This window comes from Paraphaeosphaeria sporulosa (genome assembly GCF_001642045.1).
Source record: "Paraphaeosphaeria sporulosa strain AP3s5-JAC2a unplaced genomic scaffold CC84scaffold_5, whole genome shotgun sequence".
NCBI classification, from domain to species: domain Eukaryota; kingdom Fungi; phylum Ascomycota; class Dothideomycetes; order Pleosporales; family Didymosphaeriaceae; genus Paraphaeosphaeria; species Paraphaeosphaeria sporulosa.
The window spans coordinates 1,680,765-1,699,493 of NW_017253364.1; the positions used below are offsets into that span (position 1 = coordinate 1,680,765).

At 52.9% G+C, this 18,729-nt stretch overlaps 7 protein-coding genes across 7 annotated transcripts; 2 read left to right on the forward strand and 5 right to left on the reverse strand.

Annotated features, from left to right (window-relative positions):
- Positions 1–578: 578 nt before the first annotated feature.
- CC84DRAFT_1244808 (ankyrin) lies at positions 579–2,680 on the forward strand (the record flags this gene model as incomplete). Its single annotated transcript, XM_018184165.1, has 3 exons — positions 579–819; positions 870–2,376; positions 2,453–2,680. Exons 1-3 carry the CDS (start codon positions 761–763, stop codon positions 2,678–2,680), a joined length of 1,794 nt encoding a protein of 597 aa, XP_018036333.1. The 5' UTR covers positions 579–760.
- A 22-nt stretch (positions 2,681–2,702) lies between these two features.
- On the reverse strand, positions 2,703–4,921 carry CC84DRAFT_1187053 (alpha/beta-hydrolase; the record flags this gene model as incomplete). The annotated part of the gene is made up of 6 exons (XM_018180900.1): positions 2,703–2,819; positions 3,185–3,803; positions 3,854–4,122; positions 4,173–4,342; positions 4,404–4,542; positions 4,694–4,921. 6 exons carry the CDS (start codon positions 4,919–4,921, stop codon positions 2,703–2,705), a joined length of 1,542 nt encoding a protein of 513 aa, XP_018036334.1.
- Positions 4,922–5,812: 891 nt separating this feature from the next.
- On the reverse strand, positions 5,813–7,047 carry CC84DRAFT_1176054 (GATA type zinc finger protein Asd4; the record flags this gene model as incomplete). The annotated part of the gene is made up of 4 exons (XM_018180188.1): positions 5,813–6,418; positions 6,467–6,655; positions 6,787–6,856; positions 7,004–7,047. The coding sequence occupies 4 exons, from the start codon at positions 7,045–7,047 to the stop codon at positions 5,813–5,815; spliced, it is 909 nt and encodes a 302-aa protein (XP_018036335.1).
- A 1,370-nt stretch (positions 7,048–8,417) lies between these two features.
- On the reverse strand, positions 8,418–10,389 carry CC84DRAFT_1091785 (uncharacterized protein; the record flags this gene model as incomplete). The annotated part of the gene is made up of 3 exons (XM_018174412.1): positions 8,418–9,493; positions 9,572–10,149; positions 10,199–10,389. The coding sequence occupies 3 exons, from the start codon at positions 10,387–10,389 to the stop codon at positions 8,418–8,420; spliced, it is 1,845 nt and encodes a 614-aa protein (XP_018036336.1).
- Positions 10,390–10,506: 117 nt separating this feature from the next.
- Positions 10,507–14,278, forward strand: CC84DRAFT_1164381 (TPR-like protein). Its single transcript, XM_018178476.1, has one exon. It carries the CDS (start codon positions 10,868–10,870, stop codon positions 14,153–14,155), a length of 3,288 nt encoding a protein of 1,095 aa, XP_018036337.1. The 5' UTR covers positions 10,507–10,867; the 3' UTR covers positions 14,156–14,278.
- A 13-nt stretch (positions 14,279–14,291) lies between these two features.
- CC84DRAFT_1259287 (uncharacterized protein) lies at positions 14,292–15,558 on the reverse strand (the record flags this gene model as incomplete). The annotated part of the gene is made up of 4 exons (XM_018184899.1): positions 14,292–14,647; positions 14,700–15,107; positions 15,162–15,365; positions 15,415–15,558. The coding sequence occupies 4 exons, from the start codon at positions 15,556–15,558 to the stop codon at positions 14,372–14,374; spliced, it is 1,032 nt and encodes a 343-aa protein (XP_018036338.1). The 3' UTR covers positions 14,292–14,371.
- A 613-nt stretch (positions 15,559–16,171) lies between these two features.
- Positions 16,172–17,849, reverse strand: CC84DRAFT_1205623 (FabD/lysophospholipase-like protein; the record flags this gene model as incomplete). Its single annotated transcript, XM_018181986.1, has 4 exons — positions 16,172–17,024; positions 17,100–17,372; positions 17,423–17,672; positions 17,729–17,849. The coding sequence occupies 4 exons, from the start codon at positions 17,847–17,849 to the stop codon at positions 16,172–16,174; spliced, it is 1,497 nt and encodes a 498-aa protein (XP_018036339.1).
- Between the last annotated feature and the right edge of the window lie 880 nt (positions 17,850–18,729).

Sequence of the window (18,729 nt, forward strand, 5' to 3'; positions counted from 1 at the left end):
ATCCGCGGAGGGGAAGGGCGTTGTGAAATACAACTTGTTCAACTTGTACCCCAGCATCCGGTATCGCTAAGAATGGAATGGCAAGGTTGTAGCAGCATTGCTGAGCGACATGCGGCTGAGCTTTTCTGGTATCTGCGCTTCTGGGGATGCGGAAAAAGGCATAACTGCATGATGTTAAAAAAAAAAAAACTCACTCATCAGCCTCGCGAGGAACAGAATCGGATTCCGCAAACGACATTTGGACGACCTGAATTAAATTGTATCGGAGTTTTGGTAATTCAGTTGCTGGTATCTTGGAACTGGGCCGTTGACGATCGTGTGTGTTGCCCGTCGAAACCTTTTGTCAAGAGCGTAGACGCTTGTGGGTGTGGAAACAGTAACGTGTGTGAAGTGTGATTGCCTCTCGAACGAAGACAAAGTGTGAATTCAGCGGATACGAGGTCCCTTATGATCGATGCCATCTTTTCCGCCGTCAACGGATGCCAGTGCTTCCGTGCTGCACGATGAATCCGCCAATAGTTTAGCGATTCGGTGCCCTGTGTCCATTGATTGGAAGCTCCGGGTATGCAACTAGTCATTAAACCAAGGCTGAAGGCTGATCCGCCGCAGAAAATCTATATACTTATACAGACAGTCAGCTATTTAGTCGATATACACTGTCGGCGGATGCCAAAAGTACCTCGTAACTAGGCTTCACAATTCTCAACGCGGCCGCGGTTGCAGCAATCCGATACGGACTGAACCCACTTGCGGACATCCCATGGAGTTGTTCCAATGTCAATCTTGTTCGAAGCAGTTCAGGAAATTGCAGTTGTACAAGTAAGGGTCACTGTAGTAGTGGACATTGCCGATACTAACATAGACCCAAGTCAACATCAGAACACACACTCAAAGCCACACCGATGCAACCAATGCCAAAAAGGTTTCGGGCTACGAACAGATCTTCGCCGCCACGAAAGGTTGCGTCATCGTGTTGCACAGCAGATGTATTCTTGTACAGTTGCAGAGTGTGACTTCGAAGCAACGCGCAAGGACAATCTAGCCCAGCACATACGCAGAAAGCACCAATTTGCTTCAAATCCTCCCTCTGAACTCAGAAATACTGTAAGGCATTACCCCGACAAGCCAGATGCCACTGCCGCCAGTTTTGCACTTGAAAGGTACTCCATCTCAATCTTCGATGCAGCAGCGGCTGGTAATATTGCATTGCTGGAACAGCTGCATGAGGTTGGTGTGGACCTGTTTACGATCGCTGCAGATGGATCCAATGCATTACATGCTGCGGCTACAGCCACAAGCTCTGGGGCTATTCGATACCTTCTCTCGATGGGCGTAAGACCAAACGAGTGCAACAAAATGGGCCGGACACCGTTACAAGAAGCTGCACGGGCTGGAAACTGGGAGAACATGAGCGTCCTCTTGTCACGGGAAATCAGTAGGCCTCCAGCCACACTTCTAGGCTCCTATCTCGTACAATCGGAGAACCTTCATGCGATCGCGGCTTTCATCGAGCATTATGGCAGACAAGTCATCGACCAAGGCGACGAACCACTACTGCACGTGGCTGTTAACAGAAAAAGTGTAGCGGTCCTGCGTCATCTCCTTGTCCATAGAGGACTCAATATCAACGCAAGCGATCGGTCTGGAAGAGCAGTATTACATTATGCGGCAAAGCTCGGAATAGCGGAGATCTTACAACTGCTGCTTGCGTATCCTGGGATTGACGTAAACGCATGGCCTATTACACGTAAATTCAATCACCATGATACCCCTTTAGACATTGCGGTACGTCGGGGACAAGAGGTCGCAGTCAGAATTCTACTATCCCATGACAGTATTAAGTTCTTTGGAGGTATTCCATGGCCCATGCACGAAATTATAGCATCCGCGTGTTATCGACAATACCAAACAGGGCAGGTGCTTATCGAAGATAGCAGAGTTCAGAACAATGATGCGGTAAACTCACTTGTCCGAGCAATCGCGCGAGGCCACGAATACAAGATTATTGATCTGCTCCAAAAAGATGTCCTTGCTGCGACATACACTTTGGATGATACATGTTTGGCTCCCCTCAGCTGGGCAATCGCTTTAGGTCACAGGACAATCACGAAACGACTCATGGATGTCCCTGCCATCGATGTCAACTATGGTGAATATGGCTTCACGCCAATAGAGATCGCGGCAGCAAACGGCGACTCTGATTCTTTGCTGTTACTCTTAGGACATTCCAGTTTTTCGTCAGGTGAAAGTTCTGTGTACGAAGCCGTTAGAGGGGGGCATCCCCGAGCGCTGGAACTATTACTTTCGAAAGAACGGATCGACCCCAACAGGAATCACCCTTTAGTCACGGCCACGGAAAATGGTAGTATTGAGATGGTGAAGATGCTACTTGACTGTCCCCGAATCGACGTAAATCAAGAAAGTTGGCGTTCTTTTGACACAGCTTTAACAGCCGCTGTGTGGCGTGGAAACCTCGACATCATCTGGCTACTTCTCAAGCATGAAGGAAGATCGAAGATCAATTTTAATGCTCCCACTGGAAGGCACAGGGAGACTACGGCTCTTGATATTGCTATTCGGCAAAACGCTACGGAAATTGTCGAAATTCTCCGCAGCCTGGGGGCGAAAACTAGGATGGAACTTAAAGAAACTCAAGAATCTCAGAATAGCGTTGAAGTGACGTCGAATGAGCACGACCAAAATCAAGTGTCCCAGGATATCGATGAAGGACCGTTGGATCCGTATAGCGACTTCTTAAGACCAACAAGTCTGCTACCCGAGGGTTTATCTGATGATGATGAGGACGACATGCCTATATACTAGATTGTCGTTCTCGATCTTTTCCGATGGTCTGGGTATAGTATGTTGTGCGTAGTTAAGAAGAGTACTGTGCTTGATTTCTATCCACGTTTCACTATTACTTCTTAATGTCATTTGCTCTTTAAATGATCGTCACTGAATTGCACGTTGGCGAACCATTTCCGCAACATTGAGTTGCGCTCATGTGTACTTAGCAGCGCCCAAATGATCCCGAATGCACCACTCAGCCCTCCGCCAGATCAACCTTCGTCCCCGCCGGCGGCGTAACCTCCAACGCCCCAAGCACCGGCCGCAACCTCTTACATCTCTCCGCAAAGCCCTTCCCCTCAACCTCCTCCAAACTCCCCATCCCCGACCCACTTACACCCCCAATCCTCAACGTTTTCCCATCCTTCGCCTTCTCCCACCTCGGCGCCCCCTCCGCCCTCCCAACGTTCGGATCCAACCACCTCACGAAACTCGTCACATACCCCTGCATCAGCGGCACAACACCCGCATTCACACCACCAGGTCGATATGACTTCGGCGGATTCCCGTCCGTGTTGTTAGGACCCCATATCGCGTGTTTTTCGACAGTGTGATATGCCCCGCTGCCGCTCGCTTCGTCCTCTGGATCGGGGACAACCCAGTCATACACCCACGACGATTGGCCAGCGTAGGCGCGCGTAGGGCACTTGAATGCGATGTCGCCATAAGCGTTGCTGGTTGCGCGCCAGTAATTACCTACGTTTGGGAAGGCTGGCTGGGGGCCTGAGGCGTACATTTCGACGAGGCCGTCAAGCGCGGAGGAGGAGAGGAAGGGCGCGATGTAGGCCAAGATGCCGCGGAATTCGGCGGTGGAGTTCGTGGTGTTGGGGGCAAAGTCTGTGCCTTCGTCTGCAGTGGTGCCGAAGATTGAAGGGGTGTTGCGAAGGGTGTCGGCGTAGGCGGCGTTCATGAGGAGAGGGGAGGGAAGGATATCCTTGTCGGAAGATGGGGAGAAGCTTGCGAAGTGTCAACACTAGGTCTAGGAATTTTACGAACGGCGACATACTTGCAGGCTTTTGTTAATAATGCGGTCGTGTTTGCTTTCCTCAGGCACTCAAGGGAAGAGTTCCCCGAGCACCCGGCCGCCTTTGCCAGACAATCATATTGCACCTGACCTTCCTCGAGCGTCTTCAACTGAACCAGAGCTGTCGATTCCGCGATGACGCCCTTGAATAACTTCCTACCCTTTACGGAAGGCGAACCCATCAAAATCACAATCGACGTAGCACCCGCAGAGGCGCCATTCAGAATGATGTGATTCGGATCACCGCCAAACTTGGTCTCATCAGCAGTCATGTTAAGAAACTCATATGGCGCTGGCTTACCTTGCTAACATGCTTCTTCGTCCACTCCAACGCCTTGAGCTGATCCCTGATCCCATTGTTCGTCGACCCACCCCCATTCACCACCTCATCACCCATTAAAAACCCATACGGTCCAACCCGATAGTTGATCGACACGACAACCATGTCACCAATCCTCGCAAGGTCGCTTCCTGTTCACCCGTTAGATCTTCTTTTTCCTTCATCTTACCAAGAATCTGAGGTAAAACTTACCATTAGCATTCGCATTCGAATTACTCGTAAACCCGCCGCCCTGGATGAAAAACATCACCGGCAGTCCCTTCTTCTTTCCCTCCGGCGCAAAAACATTCACGAAAAGACAATCCTCGCCGACGGTGAACCTCTTAGTGGGCTTATACGTCCAGTCATCCGGGCTCTGGGCAAGGCAAATATTGCCAAACTACACATGTGTTTCGTCAGCAGATAGATCACCTCGAGGGAGGGAGGGGAGGCATGAAGAAGAAGACTGCTTTGGAAGGAAGGAAAGGAGAAAGTAAACTCACCTTCGACGCATCCTGGATGGTATTCGGCTTGGAGGGAAGGGGATCCACGGGCGCCCTGAACCGCAGCTCACCCAGCGGCGGCGCCGCATACCGCATACCCAGCCACTGCGTCGTCCCATCACCCACACTCCTCCCTTTGTACTTAGCATATCCCAGATCCACCACTCTTTCCACCTTGCTCGCAAGGCCCAACGCCGCTCCCACAGCAAGAAATTCAAAGACCCTCATTCTCATTTAACAACCTTTGCGGTGCTCACTCTTGAAGGTCTTGATACCCGTCGTCGTCTTCTTCTCTTATACACGTCCCACCGCATCCTCGTCCCGGCGTTCCATTCCCAGAGGCAGCCATGGCTGACATCCAGCCCAGCCTAGCTAGGGTCTCCATCCTCCAGCACTATATTCGCACCAATCGCTAGTCGCCTGCTCCCCACTTTATTCGTATGCACCGCAAGCGAGTGTAGACCAAGACCCCGACTGCTTTCCAAATCTAGTCTCCACGTGCGTGTGATGTTCGTCCCAGAACTACGGTTAAATCCATTGTTGGATCGGTGGCGTCAGATATAGCCTGGGCTCCCGGTGTTTGGGACACTGCACTGCTTGTGTGTAAGTGAGAATGGAATCTGTAAACACGCAGGATGCAAGCACCGAAAAGCAAAGCTCAGAACCGACGTTACGGCGTATCCCATTCGCTATCCCATTTAAACTTTTGGAAGCAATCTCATGCCTCGTATGGAAACTTAGCAGCCCATCCAACGTTAACCATCCATACATCTACCAGAGCAACCACACACCCACAGTCGCAGGACCCCCTGAGACTGAACACAAGACTGAAACGAAGAGAGGTATTAGAGTACAAGAGCCATGACCCGGCTCGACAGTGGTATTGAAAACATTAAGTGGTCAGGACGACCTAAGGCGAGCATTTGAGCGTCGACGCACAGCTCTTTAACAGAGTAGGAGAAGGTGATGTGGGTCCGATGAGCCCCAGGAGTTCCTGCTTTCGTTGGGAAAGTAGCAAAACCAGGCTCTGGGCCCGGAGAGCAGCAATGGCAATCCCAAAGGAGCGTGCATAATATGTCGTTAAAGTTACGAATAAGCGGACCGAGCCATTGGCGGATGTCACTCCGTCAGAGAGCTGATCGGAGAGCCGGCACGGCTCTCGTCAACAAGGTCGCTAAGACGCATTTTCTTGTGCCGCGGGCCCTCAGCACCCTCGCCTTCTAGCTCGTCCAACCGCCTTTTCAGGTCCGCTTCCCGCTGCTTGGCCTCCTCCAGCTCGGTCCTTATCTGCGACTCCCGTTCTCGTGCAGCTTGCTCGCTTGACTCCAATTCAGTGACACGCCCCCGGAACAGGTCGTTAACGAGTTCCAGTTCGGATACGCGCGTCTTCAGGGCAGTATTTTGCGCTGCTAGCGTGTCATATGGCGGTGGAGCTTCCATATGAGAGCCGTTCGACAGGGACATGGCACCGGGAGAGGGTTGCCGGAAGCCAAAGTTGGGCAAAGAAGGCGAGTGGAAATCGCCATGTAGAGCACCGTCAAACATGTGCTGGGGAGCGATGTTGGATGGGTGGGGGAAGCCGGGAGTGCCAGTGCGCGAGATTGGCGAATGTGATCGATCGGACATGCCCGAGGAGATCTTGCCGGATGCACGACGGTGCTGCGCGAGACCCTGGAAGGCATCGGCGTCGGGGTGCGCGGCAGGGAGACCGTTCATCTCACCAGGCTGGATGGAAAATCAGTATTTATAGTGAGTATATGGGAAGCTACGTACCTTCTTGCGAGCGCCAGGCCCGCCCGTCTTGACCCTGTTTCGACTTTTGATAACATCGGTCTTGAGGGAGATGGGCCGCGGACGACCGTGCAGCTTCAAGAAGAGGCCGCAGGCATTGCACAGCACGGAACCGGACTCATCGCGTCGCCAGAGCGGTGTGGTGCTCGTCGTGCAGTTCTGGCAGACAGGCTGGGAGAGGTCAGTTCGATGTTGGTCAGGCATTATCGATTGCGATAAGGTGATAAGACAAACAACATCTGCGTGAGCACACGTTGCGAGGGGCACGGCCTCCACAACAGCAGCAAGGAGTGCTTACGTACCGGCGAGTTTGCATTTCCACCAGCGGTGGCGGGCGCGGCGGTTGCGTAGGTCATGCTGTGGCCAGGGAGTCTGCACAGCGGTCAGCGAGATGTCGAAATGAAAAGTTCGAGGCGGCGCCAAGGCCGATAAGACGGGAAGGCGCTACTGGCGGGCAGCTCCAAGCTCGAGCAAGGTGCTTGCCAACGTCGACCCGCTCACGGCATCAATTGCACGCACCTTTGCGGAGGCGACACAGTAATCGGCGGTGTGCGTGCACTCATCATGGTATTATCATTATAGTCATTACTGTCTTTGCCGGTTGCGGGGCTGGGTGCGGCTGCCGATGCGAGGGTGGAAAGGGCGGGCAGCTGGACCGAGGCGTGGCTGCCGTGCCGCTGGCTCGTGGAGAAGGAGGCTACCGTCGACGTTGAAGAGGGGCGCGAGATCTCATGGCCGATCGACGGCAGAGAGGGCTTGTCGTCGAACGTGGGCGCCGTCTTGAAGGCGGGCAGGTCGAATGCCTGCAGGATCGAGGGTCGGCGGAACGTCTCGCTGGCCTGGGGCCGCGGGAGCACTGATGTAGCCAGCGTTGCGGAGGCCGTGGTGTATTAAAGCGAGAAACGCTGGACGTCTCTCGCGGAGATACCGAAGGTCGAAGGCGTGCGGGTCTGGGAGTGCAAAGGTCTCTGTACAGACACGCTGGGTAAACACGTCGCGGGCAAAGCAGAGAAGGAGCGACTGGAAAGGACCAAGTGAGCGTGAATAAAGAACGACAGGTGCTCGAGCGAGCAGGCTTTCAAACGAACGTGTAGGACTCAAGCAACAAAGCAGAAGTGAGGGACAGGGTGCATTTCTTCGCGTTCGCGGGATAAGCTTAAGGGGTCAAAGCCCGTATGCTAGGGGTGTTAATCAGAATCGATAGGCACTATCGCGCACCCACCCCATCGTAATTAGAACTAATTTGGTGACCTGCATGACCTCACAAGACCGTGTAGCGCCTCCAGTCTTCTTCGAGACTGCCCGTTTTACGTTTGTTGTGCAGAGATCGCCGCGACCGCGATCCCCGTCAATCCATGCGCGTACACCCAGGCTTCCTTCTTTGGTACAAGCTTCCGCCGCAGCGGCGGCCACCCATTGAAACAGAACCACTCCGAGCCTCGCAGTGCAGCTGAACCATCAGCCTGATATAACTCCCGTGCCTCAGGGCTGACGGCGGTTCGTCGTTTCAATGAGACAGGTTCCTAGCTCCATCTTCGTAAAGTAGGTGCCCGCATAGGTTCGGCGCTTATCCGATCGTTCAGGGGCACGCAAACAATTCTGCGCGCTAGGCCAACCCCACAACAAGCAACGGCTATCATTCCGCGACTTGATGCCCGTGCGTCACGCGTCGTGTCCAATGAGCTGCATGTCGATGCCATCTGTCGATGCTCATACGAGCTGTTGTGGGCGAATAAAGGCAACGCAGAAAACTATTGCACAATGTAGAGAGGATCGATGTCTGCAAGCGGTATCCTCGTCTTGAACAACTTTATTTTGGCTACAGTGCCCCGCGCAGGCTCACCAAAGCGGGCGTAGATTTCCAATAAAAACCGTCCGGGGTCACGAGATTTGACTCTCAACAGCCCCTGCGGCGTGCCTACGTGTACCTCGACTACCGCCCAAATGAGAACCAACCCTTTTTCGCTGGCTTCGCCTCCTCTGCCTGCACTGTCTCTGCTTGTGGTTTCTCTCCGGGCGGCTCCTGGGCCTTCTTCTGCTGCCCGGGGTACTCGACGTAGTTCCACGCCACATCCAAGAATAGTGGTTTCACAGGCACCGGCTTGAGCTTGGGCGGCCAGGTAACCAGGTTCTTTAGATCAACACTGCCAGAAGTTGGGTACTCGTTCAGCCTCTCAACAACAGGTGCGGCGTTGGTGAGGTTTGCTTTTGAAGCAATGTCCGAATTAGAGGACAGCTGCGAAAGAGCCACTAGACCACGGTAGTGTAGCGTAAGATTTTCAAGATTCTGCTGGAGCGTCTGCGCCTGGCTATCAGAGACAGTGAGTTTCGGTGCGTCTGACGATGACGCCGTGGGCTTCGGGGAGCTGACCGCTTGGGACGCAAGCGACAAGGCGCGGTTGCAGAGCGCAAGCGCCTGTCTCGGGGCGGAGAGAAATGCATGGGAGTGTGAGAGGTTCAGACATTTCAAAGCTTGGTAGTAAGCTCTTTGACCGTCCAGCTCAGCCACAAAGCCAGCATCGCGCGTAGCACCTTTCAAATCCTTGACCGAGTCTATGCTCTGGAGGATTGCATCGTACAACGCAACTCGCTCTCGGAGCCTCGCCAGTTTCCGGCCGGTTGGCTCCTCTCGTTCCACCCATTCTTTGCCATCCTTGCGCGCCCGTTTTGGTTTCTGCGGAGAGTTGGGAGGGAAGGTGAGCCCATCATCTGTGCCGATCAGAACACGGTAGCGACCAACGCGCCATGCAATGAGGTCGTAGTTGACCGCGAGGCTTGTGACACGTAGATCCTGCATCCGCGAGTCACCTTCATCGACGCCTTCTTTCTCTAGCTCCTCGATCGCTCTTCGTGTGGCGTCGGCTGCATCTTGGGTATATATTGCGACATCGTCGTAGGCGTTGGCCCTATCTTTGGTCGAAGGTGATGCGGGAAGGCTCTCAGCCAGCTTCGAAGTCGCAGACTCGAGTGACACAAGCGCTTGCCCAATCGCGGCATCAACTATGTTTGCTGTCCGACCCCGCCATGTAATTGTGGAACCTGCAGTGAGTGTCAGCGAAGAAAAGGGCATTGATCAGCTGTGCGCACCCGAAGCTGTGGTTTCCTCATCCTGCAACGCTGCAGGGTCCAGCTTCTCTACTGCCTTGACGAGATCCGCGTCCTCTTTGGGGAAGAACTTCTTCGCGACCGAGGGCACACCAACGGTGCGGGGTATCCGGTGCTGATATGCAGCATAGCGTATACTGGGGTCTGTTGTTCCGACAAGCACTTCCTTGAATAGATCCTTCTTCGTTGCCTTGAAGAGAGAGCTGTATATCACACGGGCGGCAGAGAAGTTGGCCAGACACGGTATCCAGCGCTTCGCTGCGGCATCCTTGGCCCTGATGCCCTCAGCCTGCTTCTCAAACTCTTGCGCTCCAGCCAGGGCATATGCATATGCGCGAGCCTCCAGCACGTCGATGTCAGATGCTCCGCTGGCCGCGCGGTCTTCCAGCAGCTTCACCGTGTCGTTTGCGTAACGTAATGCCTTGCTCAGTCGCGAGATGATGTGCTGCCGTGTGGAGCCGCTGATGTTCTGGTCTGCGTTGTCTTCGGAGTGGGAAGTCTTCATGGACATGGCATGGGCCCAAGCCCGCTCCGAAGTAAGGAGCTGCAGATGGAGGAACCTGGTGGCGTCAGCAGCTGATGATATACATGTACGGCGTGCGCTCATACTCTACGTTCTTGCCCACTTCCTCTGCCGTCACGGGCGCCTTCCCCGTGTATTTCGCATTTTTGGCGGTCGCGCGACCTAGCTTCTTGCGCACAATGCGCAGCCGGCGCGACAGCTGAGCCCGGTAGGAGCTGTAGTCGCCCACCAGGAAGGCAGCCTCCCGGTGGTCGGCGACGAATTTGGTGATGTCCATGGCGGCGTATTGTTCAATGGTGGCATGTGGAGGGGCACCGTGTGTAGCAGCGTGGGCCTGCGCTAGCCCGTCTAGTCATCTCGTGATCCGTGGTCGAAAAAGTTCCATGCACCTTCACAACGCCATCGCCTTTCCTGCCCGTGTTCTCTCTTTGGCCGCCGCTTCGCGCCTGTATAATACTGTCTTTCCTTGCACTGTGCATTTCCGGAGTTTGTGCCTTTCCAATTGGCCCCCTTTCACTGTTGCCACCCACACAAGGCATGCGAAGCTGCGATCGCCTCTCCCGTGTCTCGAGCTCTTCCCAGCCCTCGTCCGCAACCATCGCGCGCGCACATCGCCACAGACCCCAGCAATCCTAGCGGCGTCATCTGCTGCGCTCCTGACGCGGCGGGTGATGCTTGAGCGGGCTTCGACATGCCTCGAATCCGGCGGCCGACAGCTCCTCCGAGCTCCCAAACCGTGCCTGCGGACCCGGCGCATGCTCCACTCCTCCTTCTGGCACCACGGTGCGAGCGACCTGGCGTTACCCTCATGGTGGGCCGCTTCGACAGTCCCAGATCACACCGCCGGTGACGTTGACGATTCCGGACGGAGCAGACCGACAACAAGGTCCTACGAGGGGCCGCTTCTCGAGTTTCTATACCCCGAGAAGACACTCGCTTTCATACGGAGACTGTCTTCATATGGACCCGACGCGGCTGAGATACGCAGGAGGGGCATGTTGGGTGCTGGAACGCGACAGTATTCCACTTCTCAGTGGCAACCATCGAGCGAAGAGCCTGTGGACGATCTGGAAACATTGCAAGCCAAAGAGGAGATGCAAGAGCTCCTACTAGAGAGTGCTCCTGACGAGGCACTCCGGAAGCTTCTTTGGTCGAAAGAAGCTGATAAGCAAGAGTTGGCCTGGCAGTTATATTCCGCATCGGTCGATACCTCTTTCTCTACTGACTTCATCTGCGATCTCCTCGACTATCTGGACAACAACATCTGTTCCCGCACCGCAAACCGGATACTGCAATTGTTCGAACGCATTCCCCCGGAACATCGGCGCGCATCATCGTATCGCTTGGCCGTGAATGCGTATGTGGCTCTCAAAATGATTGGACCTGCGATACAGCATTTGGAGGAAGCTTCCGAGCGATTCGATCCGACACGTGCTGGCATCGATGTAGTGCTGAAGAAAACAATTCAGGACGACCAGTGGGATCTCAGTCTCCGTGTCTTCAAGGGGTTTCTGAGATGGGCAGAGCGCAACAACATTAAAGTCAGCGAATGGCACAAAACGGCGGCCCACGGTCAGAAACACTGGGACAACTGGGGTCCATTATTTGGCCAGGCTCAGGATGTTTTGGAGCCAAGGGAGCATCTACGCAACTTCTTCAGCTACGTTAACCAGTTCCAACACGAACTCAACTCCACCACGGAAAATACAGAAGCCCTGCAACTGTTCGTTCATGGTTACGTGCCTGGCGTCATGTGGGAAGTGGTCAACATGCCAGAACCGGACGAAGAATATATCTATAACTTCTTCACCGGCCTGTTCAAGGACCTTCACGCTCTCAATCTTCCCATGGGACCACTTTACGAGTATATTATCCCGGCATTTTTGCAAATACCCCGTTACCAAGGGTACACACGCAAACGGAAGATATTCCTCGATTTGTACACGACTTGGCGCCAGCACGCTCTAGACGGTCACTGCCGTCGACCGTCGCGTTCCGTGATGCATACGCTCATTATTCAGCATGCTAGACATCTTAGCTACGACCGGGTCGACGCCATGGTAGAAGACCTAAAATCATTCCATGCACGTGAGCCGTTCAATGTCGCAGTATTATACAGCCTCATACATTTATATGCTCGAGGTGGATTGGTCGATCGAGTTCACGAGTGTTTCGACATTCTCCGGATGCGATTCCCATCTGCAGTTGATCTACACATTCTTACCTCCTTACCATACGCTTACGCTCGGCGAATTGATGTGCCCGGCGCAATCGCACAATTCAAACGCATCACCGACGAGTTCAACTTGGTGCCCAACACGGCAAGTTGGAACGCCTTGTTACTTGCGTTCACTCGTGCAGATGATCTCGATGGGGCTCTGGAATGCTTCAATAATTGTCTAGAGTCAGGAGCGAAGCCTGATGTCTTCACTTTTGGCCCCATGCTAGATCTGTGCGCTGCCAGAGGAGACATTGAAGCGTTTGAAGCACTGTTCTCCAGAGCGAAACAGCTCGACGTCCCTCTTGAGACCGACAGACGGGCGAGATCAGGATATGTTCAAGCGTTTCTAAATGCTGGCGACATAGACGGTGCTGAACAGGTCGCCTTGGGCATACTTAGAAGTTGGAAAGCTGGCACCCTTGGCGACGTTGAAATCACTCACGTGTGGAACATGCTCATTACCCACCATGCTTTAGGCGGAGGACTGACTGACGCTCGACGCCTCTACCAAGAGATGAAGGATTTCGACATACCTCTGGATTCCTGGACCTACGGAGCCCTCATGCGCGCATTCATCGAAGCGAGGCAGACGAATGGCGCTTTCAAGATCCTGAGAAACACAATGCCGAATGAGAATATGCGTGTCTATGCTTTCCACTACGCTATTTGCATAAGTGGGTTCCTACGGGAGGGTCAACCTCAGCGAGCCAAAGCCGTGTATGAACGGATGAAGCACGTGCGACTCCACCAAACGCCAAGTTTACGGCAGATGGGATTGCTCTTTAAGGGAACGGAGGAACTTTTGAAGCTAAGAGCTGAGAATGTGAAAGATTCCAAAGCCCGCCTGGTCGGTGTGGAAGAGGAATTGAGGCAAAGCCTCTTGTCCGACTACGGCCACGAAATCGCCAACGATGAACCTTCACATAAACGCTACATCGATTCGCCCGAACTGAGTAATGTTCCCCAAAGCTACTTTTCCGTTCTCATTTTGCTATACACTACCCGCGGTGCGCTCGAGGTAGCCAAGGAGCTTATCGAAAAGGCATCTAAAGTGCCAATCGATGACCAAAACTACTCCGCCCCCATCATCCTTCTTTCCACCATCATGGAAACCCACTACAGGGCCGGCGAACATGAGGAAATTGAGCGATGCTGGGAGCTTGTCTTCCGAGAAGCCAGCCGCCTCGCCAAGACTTTTAGCCAGGTCATGTCCCCCGAGCCACCAACTCCAACATTCGACGCCATCACCGATCCCGCCGTTCTGGAGCGCTTCAACGCGTCACGGATTGCGATGAACCGGCGTCAGGTCTTGTTCCGTGCTGCGCGGGTCTATATTCGTTCGCTGATGCAACAAGACACGCCCGAGGCACTGCAGAAAGCGCAGCGCACAATCAACAGCTTGCTTTCTAACGGCTTCATCGTCGACAACCTCACCTGGAACGAACTAATCCAGCACCTCGCGACCCGCAACCGCGTCATCGATGCCTTCTCCGCCTGCGAGATGTACCTCATGCCGCAGTTCCCGGGTTGGGCGTTCCTGCACCCCATGTTGATCCGCAAGTTCCAACCCGGCTACTCCTTCATGGAGCTCCGGCATTTTGACATGAAGAGAGGCAGCGTACTACCGCGTTACAAGACACTGGTGGTTCTAGCGGCCACGTACGCGAAGGTGCGAAGAGACGAGTCGAACGGCATAGGATTCAATCCCGACATGGGTGGCTGGGTGAGAGAGGTGGTGGAGCAAATTGCGCCCGATACAGTTAGGGCTATTGAGACGATGCCGAGGACGGGAGATAAGTTGCAGATGCAGTATCTCGTGTAAGATATGTACGATGGCTGAGTTAATGTCTGTATCTATACTACTTTTACTTGTGTATATATGCGGAAGACCTTGTATTAGACATGTGCTGTACGATGTGTAAATAGATCTACGGAAAGATATTCGTGTTACTGTCCGTACTGCCACGTAGTGTAACAGGGCCATTCTTAAGATCAACAACCTAAGGTATGGATTCGCCATCTTTTGGTCATTCATGCCTCATTCTCGCTGCCCACCTTTCGACTCTTCTTCCTGGGCGGCCCGCGGGCGATAATGCATCGTCGCCGGTCTACCTTCACCAATGGGCGTAAGTAAACCCCGACCGCTCAACTCCCTCAAATTTATCTCATTTCCATCCTCCTCATTCCATAGCCTGTTCTCAGCGAAGTGGTCCTCACCGTCCACTCCTGGGCTAACGTAATGATAAATCCAAAACGAGCAGAAGACGAACAGCGCGCCAGCCAATGTCATAACAACTAAGTAGACAACCGCTATCTGATGGTCGTTAGATCTTGGAAAAGTGAAAAGGTGAGAGGCCGGAGCGTACGTTGTGTCCAGAATTCCAGTTGTCGCCATGCTGGTACCGGATCAGCGGTGTGCATACTAGTATCGTTAGACCGCCCAGAAACGTGCACACAGAGTACGACATGAACATGAGCGGGCCCTGCCATGTGAACATCATTTTCCGTCGCGGGACGAAAAGCTGTGACGAGTCATTACTTCTCGACAAGAGTAAAGGGTTGTATCTCTGCAGAATGAGTCGGGAGCGGTACGGCTTGATGGTCGTCTGTGTCGGACCGAGGATATACAACACGGTGACTCCTGAGGCTGAGAGCAGGATTCCTAGCACGGCTAGGATCAGACTTGAGTGCCACAGTCCGTGGGTGAGCCAGTGTGCTTCTTCGACGGTGGTCCAGGAGAAGGCGCCGATTACGGCGGCGGCTAGGACGGTGCACTGGGGGTCAGGTTATAAGTTGAAAGGCTGCTAGTGCGAGAACGGATGACCTACAGATATGGTGGTGAATTGAAATTCAGTGATTTTTCGGGAGCGCCAGGAGAGGAGCGCGTGGAGGAGTTTGGCATCGTCCGGTGGAGCTTCGGAGGCGAGTTTTGCGATGTTGCGCATTGGGGAGCGGGTGTTGAACTGGTAGAGGCGGTAGTATGGTATGGTTGCGATATGGACGAGAAGAGTTGTCAGGGATGGTATGATTTGCTAAATTTGTGTCATTGTTGTTCATGATATTCAGCGTTCTGCAACTTACCTTGCCAAAATGCTGGAAAGTGCGTAGCACCTGCATCGCCGCTTTGAGGCAGCGCAGGGATGGCGCGGCGGAATTGGAATCAACGGATATTAGAGGCTGTAGCGTTACAAACGTAGTGGACGTGTTGGCAGCCACACCTGACATGATAGTGAACGTGTCATGAACGTGCTGGTCATGACGGACCTCGGAAGCTATGAGGCTGAGAGCCTAGGGGGCTGAGTCGAGGCTTGTACAATCATCAGGTTTTGCGCCATGATTGGCCAAGTCGAGCTCCAGCCTTGTAGCCTCCTCCTGCACCGCCCGAGGTCGGTCTGTGAATTTTGGCCAGGCACTGTCAGGTTTCTTCGAATCATAAGAGTCTACGTAGGCTATACGATTTGCGCGCAAATACGAAACGCCTGAAGCGTGAATTGCCTTAGGTTTCAACGCAGAGTTTGGGAATTGTATCACTTAGTAGAAGGTCAGAGGCCACCAATGTGAGACTCAATAAAGGGCAAGGTGACAAAGTGGTTTTCGACAGGGTGCGCTCGCCTCGCAGTATCATTGCTAGAGCGCAACGCCTTCAGCTCTTGATCTTGTTACATGTATTACTATGTATGCTAAAGAACCATAAATGTGTAACGCTTGGCTTACATGGTACGAGATCTATGACAAGAGTCACCCGGAAAGAGATAATGTACATGTTTATACCCCAAAGGCACATTGCGAATTACCATCTGTGCCCATTGAACGCTCATATGTAACCCGTGCGGTGTCTTCAGGGTCTTGCTTGATACTCCCATAGCGTGACCATAGGCTCTCTAAGCTTCTCAGCGTCCTCGCTTTGGCTATGCTCGTTCTCCCAGTGCTTATCGAACGTCCCACGATGTGCAAAATAGTCGTCGTTTTGGCTACATTCTCGATTTCGACATTGGAACTGAGATATACCGGTCGCAAACCGTTCCCAGAGATGTTCATGCTGTGCCCGTTTTCTTCGGCGGCTCACGAGCTCCGCTGCACACGTGTCGAGCATGCGGACCACGTCTGCCCTTTGCATCCATTCCGAGAATCTTTCCCTAATCACACTTATCGTACGATGGCCGGGCTGGCGGGTGAAGTAACTGGGTCTCCAGTCATCGAGTGATATATAAAGACCGCTCTCATCGTTCAATCGCCAATAATGAGGGTACCTCCGTTTGGCAACATTGTGATGTACGACCTTTGGGTTTGTAGCAGTCTCGAACGCTTGCTCTATGTGAGCACGGGCACCACTACCTCCCCTTTTATTATCGGCTTTCGCCGTTCCGATGCTCAGTATGACTCCGAGATTACCTTCTCTATGAAGCAGATTGATCTCTTCAATTGCAACTTCCGTGGGGTTGTTAGTCTGTCCGAATCCACCATCTGAATATGAAACTCTCGAATTTTCACCGTTTGGGCGAAAGACTAACTCTTTGAAGTAGAATGGTGCGGCTGTTGCTGCTCGAGCGACCTGCCATATGGACATCGATTCAGCGAGATCGAAATTCAGGATTGGATACGTCTCTTCTAGAGTCTTATCGGAGGTATTCTGGTGATCGTATGACCTAAGGAGGTAGAGGGATCTTTCGCTACCTGAGCCGCCTTTTGTTCTACGCACGCGTATAGTTGTTGCAAACCTGTAAAACCATTGGAAAAACGAATTTCGCTTGGACGGAAGTACCTACATTGAACAAGTGCCCTTGATGGTTTTGAATCCTGGTTCATTACCCCGTTCAGAGTCCAGCTCGTTCCTGTCGGCTTGGTTGCATCGCCGTGTGGTCACTTTCTTGAAAGCCTTTTCCATTCTTGAAGCGCTGTATTTTGTCCATCCGGGGATAAGAGCGTTCCGCTGGGAAAGCAACCGTGGCCTCCCGAAGATTTGATTACTCATATTTTCATACTCGCACAAACAATCTTTGACCGTCATGCGAAAACGTGAAAGCATTATTGCAATCAAACTGCGTTCGTCAGTACACTATCATCGTTGTGTGACTAGAAAAGAACCAACCTCCCTGTGCTAGACCCGCAAATAAAATCGAAGTAGTGACAAGGAAGGAACTTCACGGCAGCTGTATAGCGCACGCTCGTATTGGGATCAATATTGCACTGCGTGACATTCGCGGGTTCTGGGTTTGGCAAGAAACTGTGAAGGTCGGCTGTTGAACCTTGTTCTTCCTCGAGCCGTTCTCTCTCGCCTATATATTCCATCAATTTCTCAAGGACGAGTAAAGTCCAGTATCCGCGGATACCGCCGCCATCTATATGGCTATCAGCCTCGGCGTTTCAGCGTAATCAAGGATCAATTTGCGCATACCCAAGCTTAAAATGTTTTGCTCTTGCCAATCACGGCTAGCGATAGTTGCAGTAGTTTCTCTGCGAGATAGGCGTCCATGCTGTGGTGGGGTTGAAAACTCCGATGCGATACTTGAGTCCATTATTCGTGGTAACGTTCGATGCACGCTTGGTAACAAGGGAATACAATATTAAACATGTCTCACGGTTTTAGCCTTGCGGCATAACGATATATAGGCCTGGGTCTTTCAGCCGCCTCGAGCATGGGAGTGCACTTCGTAGAATGGTTGCTTGAGCCATCACACAGCCTTGTAGGCGAGCAAAGGCGGCAACAACCAAAGGCTGAGCCTCCACAGATTCGAGGTCCCTCAACCGCGGCGCACCAATGACATTTTTCAGGCTCTTGGGTGGGACAGATTTACGAATTGCAAAAGCAAATGCAGAGGGCCACAAGGAGTGAACTATCGTTCCCGATGTGCAAACCGGTGATTGAACCTGACACCAACGCAGCACTGAATCAGCCACTCAACTATAAAGGAGGGTTGGCTTGCCAGAAGATTGGATGCATCCTGTCGAATCGTCATCAGCCTTGTCCGGTCCATGCGCAATAAGGTGATCTTACCCACCTTCATGAATGCGCAATAAATCCGCTCGCTCGGCTGGCAAGCCACACGCGAATACTTCAAGAATCATCTAGCTGGAATGAACTTATTAAAATGATTCTAGTTGTCCCGCGAGCTACAACCATAAGCATGTTTCATCAAATTTCGCATGGCGTGGTCATGGCTTATTCGCCGAAACCGACACAATGACTGTGTCCGTTGAGATGGGGCTTTTATCAGTAAATAGCCACGAGGACCGGATACGAGCGCCAAATTGCCTGTGCCTGTAATCAGCGGCATTGTTGTGTCATGTGTCATTTTCCGGGCTGAGCGGCTGGAACACGAGACAGTCCGCCTTTCGCAGCCTTGTTGATTCACCGTCCTTTGATCGAACCTATAAGAGGACGATCCCCAATCTAAC